Below are 11,135 nucleotides of genomic sequence, written 5' to 3'. Positions count from 1 at the left end.
ACAACACTAGAGTAGGTACAGAATTCACAAGGAAAGTACCTAACAGGAGCAATATCATAAGCAAACATAAAACACATCAATAGAAAGAATAAAGAAACACATACCAGCCACGATGTCCGGTATCGATCGGGCCTTCTCTATTGTCATCTGAAATGCTTTCCCTCGAGCCCTCAGAGCCTCGATCTTCCCCTGTCGACCGTCACTAATACACGAAGTAGCAGGAGCAGGATTCCGAATTGTCCTCGATGCAAGCTGAGGACACTCGGACCTCATGTGAACCGTCTGGTTGCAATTGAAGCAAAATCGAAACCCCTTGGGACAATCCTTCACCATATGCCCCTCCTTGCCACACATGTAGCAAATAGTCCCTAACCGACATGTTCCCTCATGGCCCTTGACGCACTTGCTGCAAATGCGGCCCTTCTAGCCTCTAGCTCTCGAGTCAGCGGGTTTAAACAGCTTAGTCTCCGACTGCGACTGTACTGGCCTCCTATCTCTCTCGTCAGTCTCCCTCTCCTCTCTTGCATGGGTCTCCAGCTCAATCTACCTCCTCCTGGTATTGGTCTGTAGCTCAGCCATTGTCCGATATGAAGTGTTCGCCATGAACTCATGGATATCCTTCCTTAGGATACTCAGAAACCGAATCACACGTGCCTACTCCGAAGACACGTGCTCAAGGAAAAACATGGCACTCTCATAGAAAATCATGGTGATCTCAGTCACCGTCTCTATCTTCTACTTGAGAGACAGGAACTCATGGGCCAACCGATCTCTCTCAACCACTGGCACAAAATCATCTCTAAACATCTCAGTAAATCTTTCCCAAGTCACTGCAGAATGCTCCACAGGAGAATAGTCAGCTGTCACAAACTTCCACCAATCCTTCGCTCCGAAGGGAAGCAGGTGCGGCGCAAAGCGAACCTTCAAATGACCCGGACAGGAGAAAGTGTAGCAACAACCCTGAACATCCGAAATCCATCACATCGCGACAATCAAGTCCTGGGTCCCGTCAAAATCCGGTGGCTTCATGTTGTTGAACTCCCGGTACCACAATGAATCACCACCCTACAGTCTCGCAGCAGCAACGGTTGCGATGGCTATGGAAGCAGCAGCCTTAGTGACGGCAGCATAGCGCTCATCGAAAGTCTCGATCAGCATGGTATTAATTGACCCGAAAAATCTGGTATGGCCTCTCTGATCGTCGCGGCCACCTTGGTGGGAATAATCCTACGAATACCATCATCACTGGAACTTGGCCTCTCGAGGTCGCTGGAGCCTGGACCTCGAGTAACCATCATACTAAAACACACAACAATACTATCAGAAACAGGCTAAAGTGCAAACACAAACACTTACACACTCCTGCAAGTTACTCAGTACCCTAAGATTCCCTCTTGAGTTGCATACGAATCCGGTGATTTTAGTAGTACGGGCCCAATACTACCTTCCATACCAATCTGTATTTGCGTCAAGTCGTCCTCTTAAGACCCTAAGTTACAAGAACTCTATTCCTTAAGGGTGTCTCTACACTTACCCTGCATGTTCCTTAGAACCACTACTAAGCATCTAGGCACTCATCCTAGACTACTCCCCAACACCAATCTACCTCGCAAAGATCTTCGTTATCCTCACCATTTGCTTCGCGCATGCCAATCGTACACAATACACGACTTCATAGAAAGTCGAATAAATGATTCTACCTTAAGTCCACAACCAAACAAGGAACAGGAAGAAAGTCTAAATTAGGTATTATAAGGCTATAAAATCGTAATTATGTATAATTATGCAGCATACACTAAGCAAATAGCAATGATAGGTTCAATCTTATAAAAGCAACCTCCTCGGTAAAAGGCATCACAAATCAGGAAACCCTAACACACTTTTCCTGAATGATACTTAGCCTATCACCTAGCATGCAGTTCTATCAGTTCATAAGATAACAGCTCAACACTACAGATAGAATACATAGAGATATTTTGGGAAACTACTGTTCGAGCTCTGGTTGATTGTACACACTGCTTCATCCCGGTTTTCTCCTTTGAAATTATTTGTATCTTTTTGAAAAAAAAAAATATGAAAATCCTCAGATCCTTAGTTTGAGTTTGGAATACCCTAGGAGTTCATCCAAATCCCTCAAACCATCGCTTTGATACCACATACAACACATCACAAAATAAACAGGTATGGGTTATCAATAACCCCAGAGACTACCCGAAGTCTCACTGGGTAAACAACACGCCCTGTGGGTTATCAGCAACCCTGGAGACTACCTAAAGTCTCATCATACTAAGTAACACCATATCACAGTTATAACACATATATCCAACTGGTCATCACTGATATAAATATATTCTACCAGACAGGTAAGAATAGTGAGGAGACTTACCTCGCATAGATGACTAATAGAACTCACACCCGAAGTGCCGGAACTAGACTCCGCCAAATAATTACACCAAATAACCCTAATTAATAATTAAGGAAATTTTCCATACTCCACTAATCCCAAGCCAAGCCTATTCCATATTTAGGGAAAAAGACTATTTTCCCCTTCAAAATTCCTCACAAATCCACTTAAGGCACATCTAGATTTACGTTGGGGTTAGAGCGCAAGGTAGGAAAGAAGTCAGCCTAGCAACCTAGCGTAGCCAAAATTACGCACGACATACTCGCTTAACCTAAAACTTCAACTTTAAAGGTCTTAATCATTAAGACACTTTACCCAATCCCCATATCTGACTCTAAAAGGTGTCTTAATCCATAAACTCTCTGAATTTATTCCTTTTGATGTCTAAAGAGAGCTTAATCCCAAAACCCTAACTTTGATCATCACCAAAAACTCCATAACACATGCATGGAAGAAAGGAAAGGACCAAGCTAACATTTTTATGACTCCAAGCACCCTAAAACATCTAAAAGGATAGCTCATATGCTCTGGAGTGTTTCATACTCACAAAGATCAAGTTTTTGGTACAAAATGGACATATATCCAAGCCTAAACAAGATCTATCAAAACAAGCTCCAAGGTATGAACTTTATACCCTCAAAAGATGAACAAAGAGATGTAGATTTTGGATTCAAAGGCCTGAATGAACCACCACTTCTTGGATTATCTTCCTTTATTACCAAGAACACTCAAAAATCACTCTCAAGCTTCAAATCTCACTCACAAGGGCTAGTGTTTCGATTTTAGGGTTTAGATGAAATGGAGGCTGGTCATGAGAAGGTCCAAGGGGATTAAGATGTTTAAATATGGGACACAACCCTAAAGATTTAGGGTTAAAGAGTTGCACGAGTACGCCCGACGTACTCATATATACGCCCAACGTACTCATATGTACGCCCAACGTACTCTACCTTTGACCAGTCACAAGCTTGTAGACTTACGTCCGACGTACAGCCTTGCACGCCCAGCGTAAGGGCCTTATTTACAAACGTTTAAAATATAAAGGATTGAACTGAAAATACCTGACATCGGGTGGTACATCTGTTTACTTTTTTCATATCCAACGATGCAAATACATTCTAAAATAAATATGCAGGGATTATGCTAAGAACTATGAAACGTGGTCCAAGACCTTATGCATGCATACAAGGAGCTAAAGAGATGAAACTAAACTAGAAAATGGGAAGACTAATTCAACAAAGACCCTTTCTTGACAAGTACCTCTTACTCTAAAAAAACGTGCAGGTTTCCTGATGTCTCTTTTGGGCCTGGGATTATTAGTTGTTGGTTTCACATTTGGGCTCATAGGCATTGGGTTTGTATCACGCAACCCAGGCTTGTGCAATTAAGGTTATTGTAAACGAAAGGGACATCTGATAATTCTATCGTAGCACGTGGAGCGGCATACCGAGAAAGAATTCTTTACACCCCTAGACATAAGTCATCCTCGTACCAGGCTTGGACAATGTCCCCAAACAATCTTATTTCCCTAGCTTGTTAAATTTTGAGAGCTTTTTATTTGAAAAAACTCTTAAACAAACTCTTATTGTAGATGTTATTATACATACTTACAAAGAAAACCACAGTTAAAATATAATTTAGAATGATTATAGAGATTGTAATTAGGGATGAATTTTTTAACCAAAAAACCAAACTAGAACCAGTTAGTGGTATGCGGCCCGGTTTTTTGTTCTTAGTTTGTGGCTTATTCGATTTTTTTTTTCAGTTCGGGCCGGTTCTGGTTCTGAACACCTTCTTAGATAGCACATATCTTAGTATAATCAAACCAGAATCGGTACAAATCAGAACCGGTTAATGGTATTTTGTTCGGTTTTTTGTTCTTAGTTTACGGTTATTCGGTTTTTCGGTCCCGGTCCAGACCGATATGTCTAGTTGTAAGGTGTAAACATAGATGTAGATGAAGATAGTGTGTAGACATGTTTTTCATGCTTGGTATAATACAATAATCATAAAATCGTCTTTAGTTTTTGACAAATTTTGATTATTTAATAGCATTACATGTTTTTTTTTTCGAAACCATTGTCTTTTCAATTAAATTAGTAAGATTCTAAAATAGAAAACACATTAGAAATATGAAAAGACAATGATATGTTTGTACGGCCAATCAACCCATAATTATCTTACACTTAGAACCAAAAAATCAAAGAAATGTGATAATGATACAATATTATCAAACAAATATGTTTTTTTTGGCTTAAACACTCCAAAACCATAGACTTCCAAAAGTTCTAACCAACTCAAAAGATATGGGAATGATTGTATGTAATCATTTTGTTTGCACTACATTAAAAGTGATATGATCCGCTTTAGTAATCCAAAATGTAACACTAGAAAATAAAAGAGTATCAATCCATACCACTGACCAAATAGACTTCAAATTGAAAAAAATCTATATGAAATAAAAATTAGATTTGATCGGTCGTCTTGTAATAAGAAAAACAAAACGGAGATCAAATATAATCTATATTTATTCTTTTTTATCCAAATTCACTCTAGTAGTCACTAAAGAGGTAATTGCATAAACTCGCAAACTTTATGAATGAAGAAAACTAGCTCAAAAACTCCAACACCTGATTACAGGATCCTATCTCATTATATACTATACAAAATACAATAGAATATAACTAGTATTCTGTTATAGGAACATCTACACTTTCCTAAAATACGTTTCCTTATGACTTAAGGACTCTAGAACTTGGACAGCACTGCAAGGAATTGTGATATGGACCAAACACGCATAACTTGCCACATTGGACTCAGATATTCACCAACAATCACCCCCTGAATTTCTGAGTCGAGGGCAATTCTTGCACGCCAAGCAACGCTCTCATCTCTGCGAACCTTATTCGAGCTAAGGCCTTCGTAAGAGGATCTGCTCGTTGCTTATCTCCCGAAACATGTTCAACAATCACTTGCTCGTTTTCCACACGCTCTCGAATGAAGTGGAATCGAGTGTGAATGTGTTTGCTTCTTCCATGAAAGACAGGTTCTTTGACAATGCAATTGCTGATTTGTTGTCTATGCGAATCAGCACCTTCTGTTTCTTCATTCCTGTCAACTCAGCTAACAACTCCCTTAACCAAACTGCCTGACACGCAGCTGCAGTAGCTGCCATGAACTTTGTTTCACATGATGACAACGCTGTTGTATCTTGCTTCTGGGAGCACCAAGTGATAGGAGAGTCACGAAGGTAGAAAACATGCCCTGTTGTACTTCTACCATCATCAATATCAACATTATGACTGCTATCACTGTAACCTATCAAGCTCATATTTTTACTTGGTTTGTATACAATCCCAAAAGATGGTGTACCACGCAAGTAACGAAGAATTTGCTTAATAGCGTGTGCATGAGATTCTCTTGGACTATGCATATAACGGCTAACTACTCCAACCGATTATGCTAAATCTGGACGAGTGTGTAAGAGATATCGTAAGCAACTTACTATTTTTCGATAATAGGTAGCTTCAACTTCTGGTTCATCTTCTGCTTTCGACAACTTTAGTCCTGTCTCCATCGGACATTGAGTTGCATTACACTCTTGCATGCCTGTCTCTTTTAGAATCTTCATAGCATAACTCTCTTGCTTCACCTTTACAAAACCATTTTCTTGCAATACTTCAATACCCAAGTAGCAAGTTAGTTCACCAAGGTCCGACATTTCAAACTGTAACGCCATTAGTCTCTTTAATTTGTTTATAAACTCTAAGCTTGTTCCAGTCACGAACAAATCATCTACATAAACTGCAACTATTATGTATTCTCCATTTGCAACCTTTCTATAAACCGCCATTTCTTGCATGTACCGTTTAAAACCCATATTTTTCAACGTGTTATTAAGCTTCAATTTCCATGCACGTGGAGATTGTCGGAGACCGTATAAAGCTTTTGCCAATTTGTAGACTTTTGTTTCTTCACCTTGCTTCACGAAACCTTCTGGTTGGCACACATACACTTCTTCTTTTAAATCTCCATATAAAAATGCTGTTTTTACGTCTAAGTGATGAATCTTCCATCCGTTCCCGACCGCAAGAGCAATCAATAGTCTTATTGTCTCGAGTCGAGCTACCGGCGCAAATACTTCATCAACATCAATGCCTTGCTCTTGTACATAGCCTTTAGCGACTAGACGCGCTTTGTACCTTGTAATCTCTCCATTCATATTTCTTTTAATTTTATACAACCATCTTAACCCGATAGGTTTAACATCTTTAGGCGGAGGAACTAATTTCCAAGTATTATTCTTCTCGATGGAGTCAATTTCAGCTTTCATTGCATCGAGCCAATTCTTGTTCACTTTGGCTTCTTTAAAATTCTTTGGTTCTTCATCGAATGTCAACATTAAATGATCCACATCTAACTCGTAGTCATTTAATCTTCTTGGGAACACTAAAGTTCGAGTGGACCGCCGAAGTGCGACAAAACTTTCATCGTTATTTTGATCATCAATAGGTTGTGATGGGCTGCTATCATCGTTATAAGTGTCATTGGTTTGGTCGGTTTGGGCCGAATCAGTGAATTGCTCGGTTTCTATTGCAGTTGGGATCGAACCACCATTATCTTGAGTTGCTTGACCATTACTCCACATGACCATAAATGTACTCGGTCCATTTCCATCTTGATTTTTGGTTTCATTATTCCATTTCCATGTCTTATTTTCATCATAAATTACATGGGCACTAATAATAATTTTATTTTCCTGCGGATTATATAATCGAGATCCTCCTGAATTAGGTTCCTTTCCAAAATATACCAACGGTCGTGACCTATCATCAAGCTTCTTCAAATGTTTTGAGACTACTCTTTCATATGCAACACAACCAAATACTTTCAAATCTTCAAGATTTGGTTTTTCACCATAAAACTTCTCGCATGGTGTAGCACCTATCAATGCTCGAGTAGGTGTACGATTTATGATGAACGTTGCATGTCGTACCGCTTCGCCCCAAAAGTGGTTTGGAATATCTTTTGCTTTCATTAGGCACCGTGTCATCTCGAGTAGAGTCCGATTTTTTCCGTTCGACTATACCGTTTTGTTGAGGTGCATAAGGAGCCGTCAACATACGTGAAATCCCTTCTTCATCACAAAAACGGTTCAACTCAGTTGATGTGAATTCTCCACCTCTATCCGTATGGAAAGTCTTGATCTCTTTACCGGTTCGTTTTTCAATTGATATCTTGAATAGTTTAATAATTTCGGATGCATCGCTTTTGTGCTTCAAAAGAAAATACCACATATATCTAGAATAATCATCAATAAGAACTAAAATATAAATATTACCCGCTTGGGTGGGGGGATCAACCGGTCCACAAATATCTCCATGCACCATCTCCAGAATATTTGTAGCTCTATAATTAGCTTTCTTTGCAAACGACTGCTTTGTTTGTTTTACAAACATGCAAGATTCACAAAGTTGGTCTTGATGTTGGATTGTCGGTACCCGTTTAGCTAGCTTGTGCATCAAGTTTATCGAGCCAAAATTAGTGTGGTCAAGTCGCGCGTGCCATAACCAAGCTTGCTCATTAAACTTGGCTTGTAAACAATGTGGTTTTCCAACTTTTAACTTTATTTTGTAGAGTCGGTTTGCACTTCTCGAGACTTTCATAAGTAATCTCCCGTCTCCATCTCGCATGGTTAGGAAATCACCTCGCATCCGAATATCACAACCGGCTATTTTAGACTGCTCGAGGCTAATAACATTGCTACGAAGTGATGGGATATAATAAATATCTTTCATTAATTTTTGCCCACCGCTTTTCCCTTCGAACAAAATTGACCCTTTTCCTTTAATGCTAACACACGATCCATCTCCAAATCTCACTTTACCAGTTATGTTTTTATTTAATTCAGAAAATAAGAGTAGTTTCTGGTCATGTGGTTGCTCGCACCATTATCTAAGTACCAAATTCCGTCTTCATCAGCATTTGCTTCAACTTTTGGAGGGATGTATTTGTCTTCATTCAAGAACACCGTTTCTTGAATTGTATTCATCATAAACAACGTCCCTTCTTTATGATATGTATCTCCTTCGTGTGTCTGATTAAGGTTAGCCTCATGATTTTTTATTTGGTCGGGGCATCTTGAAGCAAAGTGGCCATACTTGTCACACCGGTAACATTGAATATTTGAGAGATCTCTTTGCTCGCGTTGTTTTCCTTTTTGCTTTTGATCGGCACGATTTTTAGAGGATTCCGAGTGACCATGATTTTGGGTGTTACCCCGACCACGTCCACCGCCACGTCCACCACCACGTCCTCTTCCTCGATTATTTGAACCCCGACATCTACCTCTTGATGAATCGGTGTTTCTGTTGGACGATTCAATTTTGGAATAAAGTAATTTATTTTGAGAATCGATTACTTTGTCTTCACCCTTGATTCTTTCTTCATAAGCTTTTAAGTGACCAACCACGTCTTCAAAGCCAATCGTTTTAAGGTCCAAAACTTGTTCAAGGGCTGCAACAATGTGGACAAATCGTCTAGGGAGGCTCGTAAGAAACTTCTTTGCAAGCTTCTATTCGGTCATGACCTCTCCTAGTGAAGCGGATTTTGAGGCAATTCCGGATAACTTTGCAGCGAACTCGTCTTTGTACTATTATCACTCATCTTTAGATTTTCAAATTCCGTGATTAGAGTTTGGATTCGGGATTCCTTCACACGATCAGCTCCTAAGTTACGAGTTTTAATCGTTTCCCACATCTCTCTTCCGGTTTTTAAATTACCGATTTGAAGGATTAAATCCTCCGGAATCGATTGAAACAACAATCCTTTCACGATGCTGTTTTTCTTCACATCATCTAGATCGGGATCAATCATATTCCAAATGCCATGAATCCCGAGTAGCACCTCCATGCGCATCCTCCAAATTGTGTAATTCGTTGATGTCAAAGTCGGACATTGGAATGCGAACGACGTGCGTTCCTTAGCCGGTGGTTGGGACGATTCTCCTCCCGACATCTCGGTTTAATGTTTGATTCCTCCACACAAATCAAATAAAAATCTGACTTGTTTCTAATATAAGTAAAAAAATTGTAATCACAATTTGTGTACTATTATTGGCAAATCAAATTTTGGGCTAATTAGAAAACCCAAACACGCCTTCTGATGAGGGCCCAAAGTCAAACAAAAAAAAACACGTTTGTATTTCTTCTTTAGGGCAAAAGACACGCCTTCTTCACCGATCTGTCGCAGGTTCAAGAACTCGAAGGTGTCGCAAGTTTCTATTCCTTTCGTGATGATTCTTGCTATTCAAGTTCTCCACACAAGAAAACTGAACAATAGCTATTCTTCTCCACACGAGAACAGGTCACAATAATCGAACAGGAAATATTTAATACACGAGAATTTCAATTGCTGTCGTGATTTAACTTCCTGCTCGGATTCTCCACACGAGAATTCTGAACAGGTAGCGATTTCCGTCTTGGTTCGCCTTCACGAGTTCTCCTTCTCCTTCACAGAAACTATCGCAGGTTTCACTTGCTGCACAGATTCTCCTCACGAGTTTCTTCTGTAGCAGGAGGGCTCACAGAGATTCACAGCGGGAACACAGAATCTCTGATTAGGTAAAATAAGTCCGATCTGATACCAATTAAAGAGGTAATTGCATAAACTCGCAAACTATATTATTGAAGAAAACTAACTCAAAAACTCCAACTCCTGATTACAGGATCCTATCTCATTATATACTATACAAAACATAATATAATATAACTAGGATTCTGTTATTGGAACATCTACACTTTCCTAAAATACGTTTCCTTATGACTCAATGACTCTAGAACTTGGACAGCACTCCAAGTAATTGTGATCTGGACCAAACACGCATAACTTGCCACATTGGACTCAGATATTCACCAACAGTCACCAGCGTTAACATTTGATAGGAACTAAGTTGTTCCATCTAATTGGATTGTTCCTCGCTATCAAAGTGTCATTATCAATATAAGCTCCTATGAAGAGACCACATACCTAACAATGTCACCATTCCAAACTCATTTATCTTGTTAATCGTATAAACAAGTGACAATACAAGATCTTTCAACTTTGACTATTGTTTTTTTTTCTTTTTTTGGCCATTTGGATTTTTACGCAAACATTTCACCTTGGAAGTCGATCTTTAATAATACATTCTTTATCCACCTCTAACGAAAAAAACTCCTGGAAATTTTATTTAAAAGGAAATTCTCCAAGCCAAATGTCCTCCCAAAATTTAGTTTGTTGACGGTTACCTACCCTTTTCGAGTTAATATTATACAAATCCATACGTTTAGATTCGAAGGTTTGTATTCCAATGCCTATTTTTTGAATGGCTAAATATTATAAATACCCACTAACAAGAAACTATGGGAAAAACGATAGTTACAGTGTAATGGCATTAATAAGGTTTTGTAAGCAAGAAACCCAATTAATATGAAGTTTAAGATTTCTACTACCAAACCATAAAAAGAAAAATCTTTAATAGACTCGAAATGGTTACTTTTCTTTGACTTTTATCTTCAAAACTCGAGTTTCTAAAGTGCCAAATAACCCAACAAGTCGTTAACATTATTGTTTTTAAAGTTGTTTTTTTTGGTATTAGACATTCTTATTGAGTCAAACCAAGAGATCACATTCACATTTTTGCCAAACTTGGAAGGTGAAATCCAACCATCTAAACATCTCATTCCAAGTT

General features: G+C 39.0%; 1 protein-coding gene across 1 annotated transcript; it reads right to left on the bottom strand.

Moving 5' to 3' along the window:
• Positions 1 to 5,372: 5,372 nt before the first annotated feature.
• On the bottom strand, positions 5,373 to 5,837 carry LOC145106578 (secreted RxLR effector protein 161-like). The gene has a single exon (XM_079043543.1). It carries the CDS (start codon positions 5,835 to 5,837, stop codon positions 5,373 to 5,375), a length of 465 nt encoding a protein of 154 aa, XP_078899669.1.
• Between the last annotated feature and the right edge of the window lie 5,298 nt (positions 5,838 to 11,135).

Source organism: Lactuca virosa, chromosome 4, assembly GCF_052849685.1.
Source record: "Lactuca virosa cultivar CGN04683 chromosome 4, Lactuca_virosa_CGN04683_v6, whole genome shotgun sequence".
NCBI classification, from domain to species: Eukaryota; Viridiplantae; Streptophyta; class Magnoliopsida; order Asterales; family Asteraceae; genus Lactuca; species Lactuca virosa.
This window is presented reverse-complemented; position numbering and strand designations above follow the sequence as displayed.

Coding starts and splice junctions, on each gene's coding strand:
- LOC145106578 (XM_079043543.1), bottom strand. CDS start 5,837: ATGCATAGTCCAAGAGAATCTCATGCACACGCTATTAAGCAAATTCTT.